This window comes from Ammodytes marinus (assembly GCF_949987685.1).
Source record: "Ammodytes marinus genome assembly, chromosome: 14".
Classification (NCBI taxonomy): Eukaryota; Metazoa; Chordata; class Actinopteri; order Uranoscopiformes; family Ammodytidae; genus Ammodytes; species Ammodytes marinus.
In genome coordinates this window covers 21619194-21639654 of record NC_137218.1, presented here as the reverse complement: position 1 = coordinate 21639654, position 20461 = coordinate 21619194, and the positions used below count along the sequence as shown (strand labels likewise).

The following is a 20461-nucleotide window of genomic DNA, read 5'->3' as shown; positions in this document are numbered from 1 at the left end:
CACTTCCTCACATTTAAAGGGGCCACATCATTTCTCACTTGTCTTTATACTGCATTGAAGAAATTCACATGGTTTCCTTTTTGACAGGCCATATTTTGACACATTCAGGTATACTGTATCTGTGTCTCAGATACTCCATTCCATTAGCCTCACAGCAAATGCAACGTTTATTAAACATTTATGAAATACAACTCACTTTATGACGTTGTAAACTTCACAAAGGTAGACATAATTGTGATCGTATTGGACTGTTTTATACCGTATGTATGTAGGCCTACCAATGTTCTTATGTTCACTTGGTAAATTTTAGCCAAGCTATTAGCGGCCTGTGGCACTATTGGCTGGATGAAAAGGATCCTCCTGTACTTGTCCTGCCTCTCTGCCAGTTCCTCCACCAAAAACCACTCAGCACCACAAAGTCAGGAGAAGTCCGGGGCGGGCAGGTGTATCTGAAAATACTTTTTGTGCTTGACACATGATATTCAGGGCTCAAGAGACGTTTGAATGGTTAAGTGTGCTGCCCGTTTGTAACCAAAGCATTGACCCAGAACTAGCCTAGGGTCAAAAACCAACAAGCACTTTCTCTCTCTCCTGAGCCTGCCTCTGGGCCTCCATCTGTCTGAATATAAGGGATACTCACGAGTTACTGGACGTACAACTTCTGTTGAAAGAGCATACTCAAGTAAATTTCCATTAAATTCACTTTATTTCACCAAGTATTTACATTGTATGTATTTTATGTTACAAAGTGGGTCAAGCATATCGATTCCATTACCGTAGCAGAGATTGTGTATCTTATGTTGCTTTTCGTTCGCCTTTCTCTTATATTAAGAAGTGGAACTCGTCAGCTTTCCTACAATGGTGTCCTTGTTCAATATGAAAAATGTGTAATTTGGTTTCCAGAACAGATTACTCTAACACCCAAGAGATACACAGGTTTAAAGAATAGATTCATTTGATGTTTTGTTGCGTTTATATGAGGGATGTAGGCTGCTTTTTACTAAAATGTCTTCAATTTATGCTAATTTCTTGTGGTTGGATAAGGATGGAATATTTGAGTTGTGCATTAAGAAGGGAACCTTTTTTGTAGCCAATTTTCAAAAAGTCAAGCCTGGGAAGGAAGGCAGAATATTTTGGTTAAGACCAGGCTGTAAAATAATTTGTATTATTTGTAACAAATTGAAATGTAATGAATGATTTGAAATTCTGCAACTAAATATTGGGTCTTACAAACTCGTGGGGGTTGTGCACTTTGTGTGCAGGACACAAAAATAAAATCATGTTTGTTTATGCATCTACAACCCAATGAGAAAGAGGAGCAGCATATTTTAACATCCTTCCTCCAAATCCACAGTCCGACTCTATGCATCTCTGCAGCTACTGTGGTAGTGTTAGATGGACCTGCTCTCTCGATTGTCTGAAATGATTAAGTGTCACGAGCCTGTGAAAACCCTCTGCAGCCCACTTCAGTCGATAACCTGCGTTGGGGGCTTTTTTTTATGCTGTCTGGCCCTCATAGAGAAAAAGTTAACCAAAATACAGAACGAAAGTTTGAGTTTTAATGAGCCACACACTAGCTCGGCATCATTGGGTTATCGTGTGCTGAGAGAGGCTGAATATTTCCAAATTATGGGAAAAAGACATAGTCTGCTTTCTTGCTGGGAGATAGATGAGGGAAATCAATACCACTCTCATATCTGTCTGTGAAGCTGGAACCAGCAGCTGGTTAGCTTAGCCAAAAAGGTTACACAATCCACCTAGCAGCATTGCTAAAGATCACTGTAATTAACATGTAGTAATTTAGTTTAATCTGTATACAAACAAAGTGTAAAAACCACAGAGTCACTGCCCCCGGCTAAGAAATATGATCTCTGTAGAACTTAAATAATAAACCTAAATGAGTGAGCGTAGAGGTACTGGTAGGTAAGCTTCGTCATAAAGACAGAGCTAGGATAGCTGTTTTCCTCTAACTTCAGTCTCTATGCTAGTACTAAGCTAACTGCTAGCTCCAGTTGAATGAACAAAGATGAGTGGTATCATCTAATTTTCTAAGTCGAAGAGTATTGTCCACTCTAAGAATGGTGGCTGTAGTAAAATGGTAACATTTGAGAAATATATCCTGAACATGATCATTAAAGAGATCCTATTATACTACTTTTCTGGTCTTAATTTCTTGTTTTACACTGCTATAGAGCAACCTGACACGAATCACATCACAAAAAACTATGTAGATTTTCGGGAAGCTCTTTCTCTTATTTTGGCGATCCAGCAAGTCCTGTCAACACTTGAGTGTGTGTGCTTCGGCAATCTCCGCCTGTGCTTCGGGGATCTCCGCTCCCCTCCCCCCCCTCCTGCAAACCCCACTCCGTTGTGATTGGTTACCTTCCTTCCGGAACACTTTCAGTGGCGGGAAGCGCGAGCATGGACCTATAAGGGCGCGAGGCAGACGCGAACAGGGAAGTGACAGCATTACCATACATGGAAACATCCGCGTGGTGACGTCACGAAGTTACATGCGACGTCACGAAGTTACGGAAGGGTTGACCGCTCTGAACCGCTCTGAACACGTGACTTCTCGACTGGCTAGAATAGTGTTTAGTGCTCTGCACAGACACCCCAGACGGTCAGCAGGGAATACGTCGAAATGCATGTACAGTAAGTCATTATTTGATAATTTAGTATGGTTAAGCATGACTATGAATCATCATAACAACGTTTATAGGTCATAAAAGTCAAAAAGCATCATAGGTCCTCTTTAAAGGCAAAATGCTTAACAAAAACAATGAGACCTTAATCACTTTTATTGTCAATACAGAACATACACTCAGACCCATAGAAATACAAAATTTGGTCTTATCCCTTCTTTACAGTGAAGCACAGTATATGCTACAGGAATATACACACACACACACCTTTCACACTTGAAATGATATAAACCATGACCTGCCAGCTAATCCTTCTTTTTCCATTGGGTAGTCAATAAATGACCCAAAGTGACTTCATGCGGATCATCTGGTGGATTTTTTTTTTTTTTTTTTAAATACAAAACCCTGCCTGTGTTTTGTTACAATTGTCACTGTGTAGTAAATCCAGAATGCTTTGTCGGATGAATCTAAAAAGGATCATCTAACCCATTCTATTCAAGTGTCACAATGCATGACTCCAGCCCAGAGACATATTTCTCTATCTCCCTACTCTATTTTGGCAAAACATCACATTCATCCCAACGAACGTTCTGAACTAACTAACTGAACTTAACTGAATATGCTCCAATATAACAAAATAGACAGAGGACAGACACACACATAACCTCCCTGGCAAAGGTAATCGTAACACTACAGGAACAGCCATGAAACCTCATTCAGCACTTTGAATCTCAGCACAGTGTTACATCCTCACATCCCTTGATTATCACAACTGGAATGGTCTGAAAAGGGCTGAGGACGACACAGAAAAACGCCACTTACAGAGATCCTTTCATAACGATCTAGATCTGTGTTGTGAAATGGGGACAGAGGGACGCCATAAATAGGTTTCTATTTTTCACTCGTGACATCGTGAGTCTTTAGCACTTTAAACAAGCAACAACTTTAACAACAGCTCACATTCACAATCTTTTTCAAAAAACGCACCGGAAGCCGAAAGAACTGAACGTGGTAACAACAGCAGAACAGTAGTTACCATTTTCGTGCTTAACAACTTTTACATTTACAAAAAAAGGCAGCTTGAGAAATATCCCGCAAATTCACTTATTTCTAGAAATCCAAAAGAAGAAGAAGAAAAAAAAGGGCTCCAACTCCACAATGCTAACTACTAGCCTTACAATGCCTATTATGGTTTTTTTTTAATGCATGTTTGTATGCAAGCCGACAACAACACTAAAATAATGACACATTGATTCACTGGCCCTGAAATGCTCAATTGTTTGGGGGTGAAACAGATGGTGAGTATTAAAAGATGGATTAAAATGTCATTTTAAAAAATAAATCTCTATGTGGAGAACAGGCATTTAGAATGAAAGGCTGCGTGTGTTTATTTTTTTGTCGTGGGCGTTTAGTCGACTTTCTTGCTCCGCAGTCGCAGTGTGTCCAGCATGTGTCTGCAGGCGGGGCCCGTGTGTTGGGAGAGGAGTGTGAGGACTTTCCCGTGAAGCAGAGTCAGCAGGGTCTGGTGGCCCGTCGCCCACACCCGGTACCAGGGCCCGTAGAAGGGATCGGACACGGCCGGGCACAGCATGTTGTTAAGGTTGACCTCAGTCACCTGGAGTGTGGGGGGGGGGGAGCAGACATGTTGAGTATAAGCACCAGTCCCAATAATGGTAATTGTAAGCTTATAGCTAGAAGAAGAATAACTTTATGGCAAATGTTTGACTTCAAGAATGAGTTCACAGCCTGTAAATCCTACATAATTATTTGCCGGCATAAATTACTTTGAATGATTGACCTCAGTGTATCACTGATGGTTGAACATACTGTATATAGAAGTCTAAGGTGCAATGTTTTTATGATTGTTTAATACCAGCAAAAGGTGGGGAATATGTACCTACCACCTTAAGTATGATTATTAAAACATTACACATGTATTGAAAGTTCTAGAATAGATGAGTTTCAGGGGATAAATCTATGAAATGTGTATAAACACATGCCTCTTCCCTTTATTATTTAGTTGTTATAATAAAATATCAGTGATTACAGCTCTCTAACAGAATTTTAAAAACAACAACTCTTTAATATAAGCAAATAGTATTTTTCGAGGCACATAAGTATTGCTGTGCATTATATTTTAATGTATCCCTATTGGCCACATGTCTAAGGCTTGAATAAATTGCTTATTGCGTATACTTTGCACAGTGTAATACCACACAATTCCCAGCAGGGGGCTCCATCTTACCAGGCCGAGGATCTGCAAGAAGAGGAAGTGGTAGAGGAAGAGGATGCCGTTTGAAAGCAGTGCCCACCACATGTCCCCCAGGGGTTCAGGCTTGTACACGCCTGCAAAGGAAAAACACAAAACATCTGGATCAGTTTGCAGCTTCAAGAGAGAAAACACTTTGCACTATGCTGCTAACTCTCCCCACCAGTTCACCTGGAAAACAAGATAAAATACTAAAAAGGACTAAATGCCATTTACATGCACCTCCTAGTTGATGCATTTGTGTGTATATGTTACATATACACACATAATATGTTACAGAAAGGAGGACATCCTGCCACCATAGCATAACCACATACAGGATGAGGATGTGGTGTCAAACTGGCTTTTCCTGTTTTCACACTACTGGCATTTTCTAGAGAAGTACCAGTGGAAGGCATTAACAGTGCACCGATTATATTGCTTCAACAATAGCGTTGAACATCCTCTTTTGTGTGGCGGAATTCTCACCGTACTAATGAACAGTGACAGGGAGAGGTTACCGTGCTACACCTTAAGTACATTTAGCTGACATTTACCTGGCCTCCACCAATTGATTATACTTTTAAAGCTTGGAGTCTACCCTGGGTTTATAGTTCTAGTCTTTTTAACCTTTAATCTTTCATGACAAGTCAATTGAGCAAGTGTTATCTTTTCCACAAATGTCCTGCTCCATATTTCACCTGGGAGCTGACCCGTACAACTTCTGTCTTTCGGCATGTGCTAATAAGTGATATGAGGTGACCTTGACAACAGTTTCTGGGGGGAAACACTGTAAGTGCATCTCCTAGCTGCATGCAGATATGTCTTCCTGTTGTCACACGAACCAGCAGCCTGAATTCCACACTGAAACGGGATCTTTTGACCTTGGGAAGACAGTTTTCCTCGCAGTTTAAGAATGTTTCACATTCGCTCTTCAGCGGCATGTCAATCTTTGTGGCAGAGGGTGGGGAAGAATGTAGGCAGAGCACAAGAAGCAGAGACGTTTGTTTAGCATAAACAGAGATTTGTGTGGCCTACGTGAGCACACACAGCCACCGTGTCAGAAGAGACAGAGAAAGAGCAGGTAGCTACAGCGGCTCAGATGTCATCAACAGAATTAGAAACCATTCAAGCATGAAAGGCATTGTGGCAATATAACCCTGCGTGGTTGGCATGTGGCATTGCACGTATCAGTGTGAAACGCTTACCTCCTTTTCTCAAAAGGTACAGAGGCACGAGGTACAGCATGGAGTGCTGAATGTAATAGATCTCCTTCTCGAAAGGTAGCTGCAAAGAAAAAGGAAGCATTTCAATTCTTTACAACACACAATGATGATGTACGGAACTTTTACTAGTAAAGCTGCCCAAAATCAGGTCAAATAACCGTTGACTTAATTCAGTCCAATTAAAGTTGAAACTGTCAAGCGTTGGTTCCTCACACTTCTGTTAGATACTGTATATCTGGTGTGAACTATTTTGAAGGGCAAGCTGACCAATGAGAGGGTGTATTTGGATGCTAAAAATAGGCCCCACCATTACACCTCAATGGGGCTGTAGAGGGATACTTCCCTTGTTTGAGAAAAACGCACAATAGGGAAGAAAGTTATGGCAGATCAGCTTTGCTGTATTTTGGGAAGACATTTTCAGTTGCAAGGAGCATTCGATCTTCAATTGGATCACGTCAGAACTGGAGAGCTTTTTGAATTCAAACTTGAATTCCTTTAAGCAAACAGAATTTGAAATCAGGGCATTATCTATTGTATCTGGTGCTCGTCGTGCAGCTCCTTCAAGTAGGCACTGAGGCTGGATTTCCTTTACTGAAACGGCAGATTTCTATCATCAATCAAGCTCATGCTTTTCTGATACTTGGATTTCTTACATTTTGTCTTGCTGCTTGTTGGGTTTTTTCCCCCCCTTCAGATTCAGGCTCGAGCAGAGGAGCTGCGTTTATTCAAATGTCACATTTTTGACAAGGAGGAGAAAAAGTGATAAAAGTAGTCCTTCTACACACATCACGGCGTAGGGATACAACTTGCTCTTCTTTTGAGCTGTCACGGAACATTACATCTAAGGGCTAGGAACAAGACTCCCATCCATGTTAAACCCATAGAGACAGAACAAGATCAGGAGCCTTTCGGGATGACTTTGAGACTGATTTTCCTGCACTACTGCTTACTTACCAGTCTAGTGTTGACTACAGGGAACATTAGAGCCAGTAAGGCACCGTTCAACATGTGGACCTGCAGCCTGTAAACACATGGAGAGAGAAAAAGGAAATAAAATCAGCCAATAATAATAGTGACAACATCAATAACAACAACATTCAAATATCTAAGAAATGTGATAGACCTAATGTCTTCCATCACATCTGCCCTGAGCCTCCCAGGAAAAGTGTAGCCCATCATTACCACACGCATCATTGCATTATTGACGTTATGGTTTGAATCTATTAGCGACGATTTGAGCTCAAGGGGAACAGGTGGAGGGCAGCGTAGATTATGTTCTGTGCTGCTGAAAACCAATCAGAGTCCTCCCTGATGCTGTTAGCAGCATCCGGCTCTCATTCGTTGGCAGGGTCAGGCCCAGGTGGGGAGTCAGGTCACCGATGCTTCTTGTTAATTGGAACCTTTCACTCTCTTCTAAAACTTGGGTCAATAAAAGGTGGAGTCAGCGATATCCCGGAGAACGCTTGTTGACAAAAACATGTTGTTCTCAAAATCAGTGAATATCTCCCCAGGATCAGCTACCTGCCTGTACTTTGTGTGCGCTGAGAAAAGAGAAATCCCGTTAATACACAGCATAGGCTCTGTAAACTGGTATGTGTAAATAAAAGGGGCCCGGCGTAGCGAGCATATTGACCCTTTACAGAGCCTAAGGCCGTGTATTAACTGGACTTTTTTTTCAGTGCACACATGGTACGGACAGGTATCAGATCGTGAGGAGATATTCACTGATTTTGTCAGTAAAGTGATTTTGACAACAAGAATTCTCCAGAATGGCTGACTCCACCTTTAAGAAAGTCATGATTCTGACAAACAGTAACCCTAGCTGTTCATCCAGAATGAGTATACACGTTTAGATACAGGCCAGTCTTTAGTTAGCGCACATTCCCTGGTTGCTTCCGTCTCATTTCACCCTTCGGTGCCAACCCGGCCTGTGTGACCCATGCTCACTTAACGTCTTCAACATCCAACAAGAGGAGCATTTTGTTTCTTATGACCCACAATTATTCAACGAGCCAGAGTACAGAAGAAGCCCAGGAGCTTTTGTGTCAGACTGTGGACCTGGTTCCATCTCCTTCCGACTGCTCTTTTTGTCAAATGAGACAAAATAACTGTTGTGACAGCCAAGGTCACTGGGAAAACAGCGGCGCTGTAGGAGAGTCACTTTAAATGAGCCCGGCTGTCAGTCTGTGGGCCTCCGGACCTTCTTGAGAAAACGGCCAGCTTCATTCAAATTCAAGTTCCACACATGAACCTTAGCAAACCTATTTAGAAGAAAAGCTTTGGTACATTACTAATGCCTCTCTGTCAGGCAATACGGTAATGATGTGGGAGAAATGTACCTTCATGAATGAATCACTATCTATTCATTATGACACATCATTACTTTTGAGAGTTCTAGTCAGACATACTTTTGAACTTGATTGTATGCATCTTAAACTACATCAACTCTCCTGTGTGATTCTGCAGGCAGGAGTGCATGTTTGCTTCTCACGCAACGCTACGTCTGCCTAATAAACAAAAGGAGCCGAGAGCCAGCAGAAAGGAGAGGCTCGTTTGGTATTAAAGACAGAGGTGGTCTAGCGCTCTTGAATACAGAGGCTGCCTGGCACTGTATGTTTGTTCTAAACAAGCTGCTGACGTCTGCGATAGGATCATACCAATTGAAAAAGTTGTAGCCGCATGAAGAGGAGGCAGAGATTATTAACTCAAATAGCAAAACGAAACATTGTTTCATCTTCTACAAAAATATTCACAGTCTGTCACATTTTCCACAGAGCTTTGATCGTCAAAGGAGTTCTGAACAAGGCAGATAGCGATTAGATCCTGATCAATATCATAGTGGTTTGATGCCTTTGCTTTTGATGGGAAAGTGTGTTTTTAAATTTATAATGCTGAAGATTCCCACAACTTCACAAAACCTAATTTGTATGCTATTCATGGTCTGTAAGTTATGTGATGACCTTGACTCTATAGTAGTTTTCATTATTTCAGAAGGGTCCACCAATGTGATGGACTCATATGGACCTCCTACTGTACGTACTTACTTACGTAATGTTCAAGCTCCTAATCAACTTACAGCTAATGCAAGCCAAACCTTTTCTACCGCTGCTGCTGCACTTTGAAAATGTTCAACTATTGAAACAAACAAGGGCTGAAGCAGTCACGGAAAACATATTTCCCACAGAGGTTTGCGCCGAGGGCGACTACAAGGCAAGGCAAAGCAACGTCATTTTTGGCATTTTTTTGGACAGTGGATCAGTTTTCATATGGCAGGGAGTAACAGAACAAGGTGCAGCAGCTAGATGGAAAACTGTGGGGGACTGGCTGCAAGAAACCATCTCTTTTTACTGTTGTGAGGAAAACACAGTTTCTCATAGCATGAGAGAAGAGAGGAAAACAGAGATTGTGTGATTGTAAACAGTAAACAATATACACCAGCTGCCCTTCTGCTGTGTTTTGGCCCAAGCAGCTGCTCGAGGAGTGTTTGCTGTAGTAGTCAACCACACTTGGTGCTACTATGGTAACCGGGGGGTGCTGCCAAATCAACCAGGATACGACCATTCGGTATTCAAATCTACGGGTGCGTTATCTTATTTTTCATTCTTTCATCCCAGCTACTGACGACCTTTTTTCACAGTGTTGTATAAACTATTATACTACTTGAAAGTACAGCTCGGCCTGATGGATAAATATTTTTTCGGAACTAGCTTACTGAATTATTATTAGAATTATTATTTTTATGAGATGATGACTTTTAGAGTTCTAGTTGTGAGTGTGCTACTTTCGGTTAAGACACACCTAGCCTTAATTAAAACTGCTACCACCACCTCACTGCAGCTGTTCAGTGTCACTCCCATGGGCTAAGACAACAGACAGTGACCCAGCTTGCACTTATTTCTGAGCATATCCAACTTTGTGTCCCCACTGGCAAAAGCACCATTGATTCTCCTGAATAATTTGCATGCCTGACCAGAGCAGTTGTTAAGGAGAGAAGACTATAAACCTCCATAAACAAGTTCATTGCAATAAAAACACTGAACACCTCATTTACGCTCTAGAAGCCCAAAGGAAATTAATGTGGCAATCGCTTTTATTTGAAAATAAAAGATTTAATTTGGTACCGTCTGCCTTAACATTATATCTTATATTGCATTCAAGCTTCGCATTCATAACAGGAACCTCCTAGGGCCAGTTGACTACATGATGCAAGGAACTGTGAGTCGAGGCCATAGCGCAAACTGTAATGCCAAAATACAGGCGGACATGACAAGACCGGAAAAATATATACTCACCTAAATACGACCATTGCGGTTTTACATGGCGGGCAGGCCAGCAGGAAGATCTGTCGAGGAAATCAGAGAGAGATCGAGAAATCGTATTAAAGTCACAGTCATTATAAAAACAGCTTTACTGCCTCAAGAGGTTCCAGCGCTCAGTGTAGTAGGTAAAGAAATGAACAAAGTTATTAAAACAATAAGAGCATGGAGCCTTGAACAGAACTCAGCAGCCCACAGGGCAACTGTGAAGTGCCACTTGCTTCAAATAAGAAAAGAAAATGCAGTGAGTTTAAATGGGACCTTGAGGGCTGGTCAAACAATAAGTGTGGAATTTGAAAGCATAAAAGTGGCTGCATGAATGTATTTTATTGCCTGGTTTCAAACAGGACTGTTGATTGAAACAACACATTGCTCACGGAACAGGGAGAGGGAAGATGATTGATTTCTGTGCAGCAGGGCAATGGACGTGAATAAACTCTGGACTGTTTAGTCCTCAACAGCTCAGTGCTAACTGACTTTTCAAACCTATGTGATAATGACAGTGTGACACAAACAAACCTTTGACACATGAGTCCAGATTAAAACCCACAGCAGAATCACAAATGATTGACCAATACCCTACATTGACAGCTTCAAGTAAAGGCTGCTGCTAACTATTTTGTTGAACAAGTATTTTAAAAACATGGGAGAAAAACTCCTCCGTTTCCTCCGTCAAAATAATGAACATGTCTTCCATATGCTGGCTTTATAATGGGATGAGATTATAGTTTACAATGTGTATCCCTGTTATACACCTCATCTGTGCTCAGTGACCGTGCTGTTGGGGCCTGGAGGATACTGCGAACATGAATTGGTTGAAAACACCATCTGACACAACACACAAGAAAGAGCTGGTTTGCCTGAAGGACAAAGGCGGGAAACAGCATTACAGGAAAGCAATTTACTTGAATTTACTTTCTGTTCTACAAGCCCGCGCTGGCCAGGGGAATACGTCTAAGGGATTGATCTGCTGTGCACCTGTCAACTCATATCAACCCGCACAGTGAACAAAACAGAACCTTGTTTGGTCTGGTACGTTTCGCAGACACTATCCGCTGCATACAAAAGCTTTTCTGCAGTATCAATTTAACATGTTTACTCCTATGTGACATTGGATAATACTGATTCTTAAATCAGCCAATTATCTTATTTTACCTTGTGAATATGAATAATCAGAGTAACAGATGTTTCTTTAATGAATGAAATAGTACAAAAAAAGAAGCTTTTTATGAATAAAGAATAGAAGAATCAACCCCGTGTTTTGCAATTTGCAAAGACCAAAGAGGCATGGCCCCCTTAGAGATTCATGAGAAGGATTATTACCGTCAGGCACCGTTGGGCTTGTGATAAAACTGTCATTAGAGATGAAAGCAATTACATACAGCTCAATAATATGGAAGCCAAAAGTGTTCAATAATTATTCAAATACATAAAAAAAAGACATAAAACACAAACGAATGAGTAAATATATTAATGAACCAACTTATTATGATCTTCTTTTCTTTTTTGCTGATGGTCTCTACAGGTCATTTATGATCATCAACGGGAAAATTACACTGTTTTATAAACAGAGTTTCTTATAGTCTCTTTAGTCTTAATACAATGAAAAAAAGGAGTTTCCGTGTCTGTGTTATTTAAAACTTTGACTAGATTGTTGATTGACTTTGACATAGTTTTTGCTCTAGCTAACAAATGCTAACTGGCTCAATCTGGTGGAAGACGTGGAGCTTGCGTGCTAAAGATGAATGAGACATCTGGTATTATGAAAAACCATGTGCGAGTCTTTTAGAAAGGGCAGGCCTTTCCCTGTGGGTGTTTTCATTGTCATCCGTCAAAATCCGTCTAAATGGGTTGAGTCTTTATTTTGAAACAAATTTGATCTTCTAAATCAAGCTTGCCATCAGCTCTCTTAAAAATGCCATCATCAACAAAGATGAATTACTCCAATGTTGTTTCTTGACATACTTAAATGTCAGATTAGTTTTTTCTAGGTCAGATATTTGTTAGTACCGTTCTCACCCGCCCGTCTCTTTACATATGTCAGTCTTTAAGCTTGTAAGTGTTGACAGGAATTGACTTCATGTCCTCTGAAGAGTGTTGAAAAGTGTATGACAACTGCAGGTCAAACATTTGGTTAATTTTTCATAAACTTCCACAGAAGGTGGCAAAAGAAAAAAGAGATATTTGTCTCCATGAATTTTAACTGAACACAAGACCAAACTACCTGGTAAACTATTCAGTGCAGCGTAATGCCTTTTGAAGGACAGCAACAGGTAAGTTTTTCATTATTAATAAGAGAACCTGTTTTGTTGTTCTTGGAGTTGTTCTCCAGTATATTCCTCAGGTGTACGGTAAACACACTACACAAGTGTTCAGCCAAAAGCTTAGGTTTCTCGGTAGGTTGAACTTGGCGAAGCTGCCTGTACCTGTACTCTGGTTTTGTTGTTTTCCATTTTCATGGCCCTCTTATTATTAAATATAATAATAATCTTGAGCATGCTATTTTCTGCATGTCGGTGTGTGCGCACTGCATACTTCTGCAAGGCCGAGCCAAGCCATAGTCCATGCAGGAGTTGCCACTGATCTACCAAACTGTAATGGGCAGGGTGGAACAATCTACAGCAAGCACTTGTGAAGGCTTCTGTAGAAAAAAAACTGTGCAGTTTTAAGTTAAAACTTAAAGAGTGACTGCATGTCGCCACTGTACATAACTTGCCGTTTTCCTCTTGCATGTTCATCTGGTCTTTATAACTATGTTCATTACTTCTCTGATTATCAGTGTGCTTTGGAGGGTGCAAAAGAAAGTGATTGTGTCTGGCAGTGGTTTCCCAAATATCAATAAGCCAATAGTCAACTGCTTCAGACAGTTTCAAATTTTGAAAGGCTTCAGACGAATTTATTGAGCAGTCTCGGCTCCTGGATTTGGTTGAGAGGAATCGTACTAAATTATAGCTGTTTTTTGTTTTCTCTAACTTGTAACATGTATTCCTACAAACAGAAAGCAACAAACTTGGTTCTAAATCAAGTGTTGTGATACTTTATAAACTCAAATCGATGCCGCAGACATAAGTATATGAGAGTTATTTAAAGGTTCAGTAAGCGGAATGGTCAGTTTAGCTAACTTCCTGTCAGTGACTGCAGTTAGCAGTCCCCTCCCTCGTCCTCACATTAATGCACTGCGGTCTTCAAGCAGCGAGTTATCTAGCATCATCTCAGATCCATAAGTGTGATAAAACATGATAAAAACCATCAAAACAGACATTGGGAAGGATTTTTACCTGCTCCGCCATTGTAGGCGCATACACATTTACCCCTCTGTAACTCTGCACGTGCACCGGCAGTGAGACGGATGCCGGTTTGTAGCGTTCTCTCTTCTGATTGGTTATCAGAAGTGGGATCCCCGAAAAGTTTATTTGCCGATTACATGCAGAGCGGGTGACAGCGAGATCGGCTTTATGAAACGCGCACACTATATAAGTGATCGCTGTATGAATAAAGAGCGATTTAACACTTATATTAACAAAAATAAATTGTTTACTTCACCTTTAAACTATCTGGATAGTTAACTGTTCACTTAAAACAGAATTAAAACACACATAAAAAAAACATTAATTGAAACGTGTAAATGACGGGAGGATTCACCATTCCAAATCTTCTAAAGCTCCAATAAACAAACCAAAGCAGATTATCCTCAAGTACGATCACAGTTATGAGAGTCAAACCAGCCTTGGCACAACACAAAAGCCACCATTAACTTTAATGGCCGCTTTTACTTATAAATTCTACGACTGAAACATATATTTACATGGATCAAGAGAGCATGCTCCTTTTGAAATCCCTTACAAGGTGTATTACTGTTAAATTACAGTACACTATGCACTACTAGGCAATAGGCATAATGCCATTATCTTTCCCTTATCCTGACGCTGATTTGCATACAGTTGGCCAGGAAAATACAAGAAGACCTCTATTTCATAATCATACAGGTGATGACAGTGAGTTGCGAAATGAGCAGCCTTTCAAAGTCGAGACATTCATCTTACTGAAAAAACAGATGGCGCAATCACACAGAACTTCAAAAGCCTATACAAAATACTGGAAGCCAAACCAATAAAAGACTAGCTTCACAATATGTCCCCGTGTGGTCCAATTTGAACAATATTTTAAAAACACTTTCTCTGCATTGTTGCATAGCAATGTCAAAGTAAAATCACAGCAGTGACTTTAAAATAATATTTAAGGCTGTGAAGAAAAACAGCTGGACAAAAAGAAGAAAAAAACAAAAGATAAATGGCCTCTTTATGGATTGACAGAAAGCATTACTTATACGCCATATTTCCTTTTTTAGAAGTGCGGTCATTAAACTATACAGTATAGTGCTCTCAGTGAAGACTAAACGATGAAGTCAACAATCTGCATGTGTTATTATGGACTTCAGCTGATAAATGTGGCCATATTTAAAAGATAACGCTGATGCTGTAGTCTGCTGCGCTGATAGTGAAGGTATGTCGCACCCAGATTAACAGCATGGTCCTTCAATTTACAAGCAAGCTCTCAAACTATGGAGCAGAAACAATGCACACGTCTTTATGTTTATTGCTGCAGTGTGCCACAGAGCAGCAGTATTTTAAACTCCTATCAAACCAATTCAAAACTGCTGAAGCAATGCTTTGGAAGACGGTGGCTGAGTTACTGTGTCATCAACATTGTACATCTGTCATTGTTTTAATTGATCTGTATGTTCAGTCACAGCTGACTCTTAGCAGGAACCACAAGGGAGGAAAGTTCACTTGAAAAGGGGGTTGTGTGTGTGTGTGTGTGTGTGTGTGTGTTTTGAAAAGTCCCAGCTCACTGGAGAATCCTGTTGGAGGTAATGAGTCACTGAGAATTCTATTTCCTTAACCTATTCATCCCGTTACATCCACATCCACAGTGTTGGACGGCGTGTTACCACAGTAATGGCAAAATCAATCAGTCAAGATATTGGAACCATGATTGTGATTATTGCAGCCGTCAAGAACAGGATTTGTCGCATTAAAAAATGCCGGATTCCTGGCATATGAAGACAACTTTTAGCTTCCTAACAGGAGCCCTGAAATCACAGTGTTACACCACCTTTTGTACCCAAGTGGCATCCTGTGGGTCAAATGTAGTATTCCATCAAACTGTCATGTTTCCCAAAATGACAGTAGTGTCGTCTATGACAATTCCAATCTATACAGCAAGCCTAGTAAGGGTTACACTCCCCTAAGAACGTTGTTATAAGTTATATTGATATTACTGATCCTTAAACCAATATATCATACGCAGAACTTAGCTGACGTTAAGGAAACACTTCAGCAAACAGGCTGCTGTATAGGGGAAGCAACACAATCGAGTGTGTTTGTTTAACAACACTTTTGTTGAAGTGGACGGTTGAAGTGGATGCCCGTGCTGATTACTCAAGGGCCGTGGCAACTTCAACTGCAGCAACATTTGAATTTGCTCATCTTCATAGGCGTAGGCAACATGTGAGCTTTACACCCGTGCGTGCACTACACTGTTTTTCTATGCACAGTTGCTGAGTTAACAAGCTAAAAAGAGACAGGAAGAAGGCCAGTCACCATCTTTATGAGATTCTTATGAGTCATGTTCTTACTTTCTCCGGGTTTATTGATAATCCACAAGCTCTAATAAGATAAGTCAATACAACACACTTAAGCAAAAAAACGCAGAAGCATCCTATTACCGCCGCTAAGCTGTCACATAATATGCAACAAACATTAAATCTCCTTCCAGGGAAATCCTCTGTGGGGCGACTACACTAACAGTGCCCTGTTGAGCCCACGCACGTTAGCTTCAACACACTTCCTGTTCCCTGGTCTTTATTATCATAAAGGCAGGCCTCTAGTCTTAGTTCCTGCAACAGATTAACTCCTGGGGGCAAATCCCAGCAGAGCCCTCCAGTTCATAGAAACAACTCCTTCCTGTTTCAAAGCTAAAATGGAAATGTAACAAATAACTGACAATGTCCACCTTCTTTCAATGCACCCTGTTCTTTGATTTGCTCTGCCGGTCACACCCCAGTGTCAGGCAGGAGGAATACCAACGATGGATGACCTCAACCCTGGCCTGGTCCTCATACACTTTGCTTCCATCAGTCAATTCCTCATCACAGCAAAGTCGTTCATCAATGTCTACTTGCTACCCCGCCACGTAATCTGAAAGAATCAAGAGTGCATCAATATTACGCCTTCTCCATATTTCATGGTCCATGCATTAATGCACCGCTGGATGTGACCTGTTACCGTGACCCACGCGGGTGCTCAATCATGTACTGTGAAGGTCAGCCTAGCGGGAGGCGGGACAGAAAACATGCAGGTGCTGTGGCAGGGCAGAAGTGAGAACAAAGAGCCTTTTTGTTGTGTTTTGAACAGTAACCTCCAATTCAAATGTGGTGAAATACAACCCCACCCAATGTCCTGCAATATATGAATCAACTACCTGTGTGGTGAAAAAAAGTCAGCCCAGACCAAACTACAGTACTGTATTAGCAGCTCTATATAGCTGTTCATAACGTTGCCTCTTCCAGGCATGAACAATCACGTGGGTTCAAATCAGATAACGCTCAGCTTCTTCTGCATAGCTGAAGGGCTGATATTGAGACAACAGGTCTTTCATCATGGCAGCACTGTCTGAACAGGGGCCACTCCCACACAGATGAGGTGAATGTCCCAACAAGTGTCCAAAAGACACACAAACAATTTTTTTTATATTATTATTGTGCCTTCCCTTTTGTAGGGGAGAGTGGCCTAAGTTGTGCAACTTTTCACTCAAAGTGACTTTAAAATAAGGCCTAGACAGTAAAGTCTCCAACTCAAATATGTACATATATTTCAGGGTGTTGTGCATCCCTGGCAATAAAAACTTTGGATCTGGAATAAACTGTAGAAGAAATATAGCTTTTGGAAAAAAAGTTGTCTTGTTGCACAACTTGCCCCCGGTGTGTGGTGTAAGTTGTGCGGTTGGAGAGAATACCATGTGGTGAATTGTGCCATTGATATATATCTCATAAACTGTAATGCAAGACAAATCCATTAGACAATTTTCTTAAACAAGGCCTAGCAGATCTAGGTGGTTTTGCCTGCAAAGCTCACAATGACAAAGTCACCATCATCATCTGTCTGGCCATCTGAACTCTCATCAGTGGTGTCGTTAAGTGGAATTGAGATGTCACTCTCTTCTGAGCTACTGTAGACAATCACTTTCTTTTGGTGACCAGCGTATACAGCCATGCCACTGGCACAACTCTCAGAAATGTACTTTGCACTAGTTGCTCCGTGCTTGTGGAACCAACTGCCACCTGACAAATGTATTTCCCCCTACATTTCTGCCTTTAAATCAAGGCTCAAAACCCGTACACCCTGGTGTTTCCTCCCCATTAACTATCTTACCTCTGCACTACTATCTGTGTTTATGTGGATGTATGGGCTTTACGTCTTTTATTTTGGTTATTGTTATTTTACCTTCATTGTTTATCTACTGAATGCACTATGTACAGCACTTTGGACAGTGCAAACTGTCATAAATGTGCTTTTATAAATACATTTTACTTACTTACTTATAACTCACCTAGGCCCTTTGACACAAATCACCCCATCCCCAGAATTTTGGATAATAGGCATGATGCAGCAATTTAGGGCTGACATCGTGCTAACTGTATAGACTCAAAGTGTAGCATACCAAAGCACTAAAACATGTGTCAAATGTTTTCAAACTTATAATTGTTCAGACACAATAATCCAAAAACCTTGATCATGGAAATTTTACTTTGAAAGGCAAAACACCGTTTTTTGAGCTTAAATGTGCTTATATCTTATTCCTTGTGTCTCCCTTCTTTACAGGATGAGTCTTCTTAAATATGTGGTCACATTTCCAATTTCTTCCACGGTTTTCTAGAAACAAGGGGTGGCACAACTTCCAAAATGCACAACTTAGGCCACTCTCCCCTACTTCAAAAGGGGTAGGATTAAATAAGTGTATACTTCTTCCTGCTCCTTTTCAGGCATATCTCATCAATATAGGTAATTTGTTTTCTTTTTTTCAAGTCTTAAACATACATTTTGTTTATTGTATTTTTATGCTTTTCATTTTGTTTTTGATATGTCTGAAATAAAATAAATTCAAATGTCTGTGATTATTATTTGTGATTATGTTGTGTTTTTGAGTACCTTTACACGATCGATAGAAATAAAATGCAACCTTTCCCTTCCTCTCCTTTTTAATAATAGTAGTGCTGACAGGTTGTAATTAGACCTACCTGCTGTCCAAGTAGGTCAAGTAGAGGTGAAAGAAGGTAAAGGGACTCAGAACAATAGTACTGAACCCCCTATGTAAAGTAAAAGCTCTAGAAACAACTTTTTGTACTACAGTTTCAACTTCTGTAGAGCTCAAATGAAAAGTACATGTACACATTTCTCCAAAGGAAGCAAAAAAGTAGTTGGGTAGTAGTTTCACCATTATGAAGATGGAGAGGTCCAGTCTGTTGAAAGTAGTGCAACCAAAGTCAACTAACGTAATACAAAACATAGGCCAACTGTGTCTGGAAGAAAAAGATGAATACAAGTGTGTATACATGCATCAACACGCACACACGGACACACACCTCTATCCCCAGGTTATCCTTACCTGAACCATGGTCATGACATGGCAGGGATTAAGCAGGTAGATTACAGTCTTGGTGGCGAATTTGAAGCCAACCTCAACTCCAAAAGTCATGCAAAGGGAAACCAGCAACAGGTTCTTGCCCAGGCTGTCCTCCTTTGATCTCGTGCAGTCTTTTCCAACCACTTTGAACTCCTTGGAGAGGTTGATGTTCTTCAGCGCCACGCCGACCTCCACCAGGGTGACGAGGAGGACGACCAGACTCTCACTGATGCGCTGCTGCGGCGCGAGGAAGGCGGCACACTCGGGGCCCCCGTTGCCCTCGAACTTGGGGTCTACCCCGCCATAGATCCAGTCCAACAGGCTGTAAATGTTATATCTGGACATATTCCTCTTCTCGTGTTGGAAAAGATACGAACAAGATGGAATAAAAGACGACGCACTGACTTCTTGGCGAAACATGAACTGCAAGCGTTCCCTTTCGTAGCTCGTCTCGCGGTTGGGAGGTAGACATGCATCCACCGCCTTGATGTGTGCTGGGCGAGCTAAATCGCCCCAAATTACCCGCAGAGGGATGAGGAACTTCAGCTAGCAGCAGTAGAAGGAGGAGGAGGCGGCAACTGTAGTCAGGACTACCCGTAATAGCTGTTGCTAGTGGTGGTGGTAGTGGGCAGGGCCAGTCAGACCCCCTCTCCTCTCAATCACTTCCCTCCCGCAATTAGAAGCTAAACTTGGTAACGTGGACAGTCAAACAGGCACCGGCATCTCATGTGAAGCGTTCAGTCGGGCCGGCTGCGTGTTCTCAGTCAAACCGAGCCAGAGAGCAGTTTGCTGGAGGTTTAGTTAGCCACAGCACAGACAGATACCGGATAGCTATTTTAGCTAACAAGCCTAACTGCTAAACTGAAGTAGTAATGGAATTATTGTACCCCGAGTTTTGCCACTCAGGCTAAGAACAACTCTCATTTGTCTACAGCAGCAGACCCAACTAGTTACAATAAAGTTATAACCCATACAATTTCGATTACGTATAATTGTATTATGTGAACATATTACAACTAGGGACATATATACTTGTACAAATCGACTTTTATCGAATGTTCAAATGCAACTTAATGATAATAGATTTATTGAACCCAGTGCCGTTAAATCGTATTCTGCCTGTGAGTTAAGTCTGAGGGCACAAAAGAATAGTGAAACGAAGACACACGTGACGCTAGCGGGTGGTGCGTTCATAGAAAATCCGTAAACGCCACGTCTTCTTGTTGCATTCGAGGGCTACATTACCAGTGAATGGCAGACAGTGATGTTTCTATTCTATTTTCTAATATAAACCCCCATTGCTTCATCAGCGTAGGGGCTCATCAGCCAAATGAGTATGAG

At 41.2% G+C, this 20461-nt stretch overlaps 1 protein-coding gene across 1 annotated transcript; it reads right to left on the bottom strand.

Annotated features, from left to right (window-relative positions):
- Positions 1–2792: 2792 nt before the first annotated feature.
- On the bottom strand, positions 2793–19935 carry tmem164 (transmembrane protein 164). The gene is made up of 6 exons (XM_080041244.1): positions 19103–19935; positions 10412–10461; positions 7074–7140; positions 6102–6180; positions 4891–4991; positions 2793–4260 (listed from the first exon to the last, which is right to left on the bottom strand). Exons 1-6 carry the CDS (start codon positions 19538–19540, stop codon positions 4054–4056), a joined length of 942 nt encoding a protein of 313 aa, XP_079897370.1. The 5' UTR covers positions 19541–19935; the 3' UTR covers positions 2793–4053.
- Positions 19936–20461: the final 526 nt, after the last annotated feature.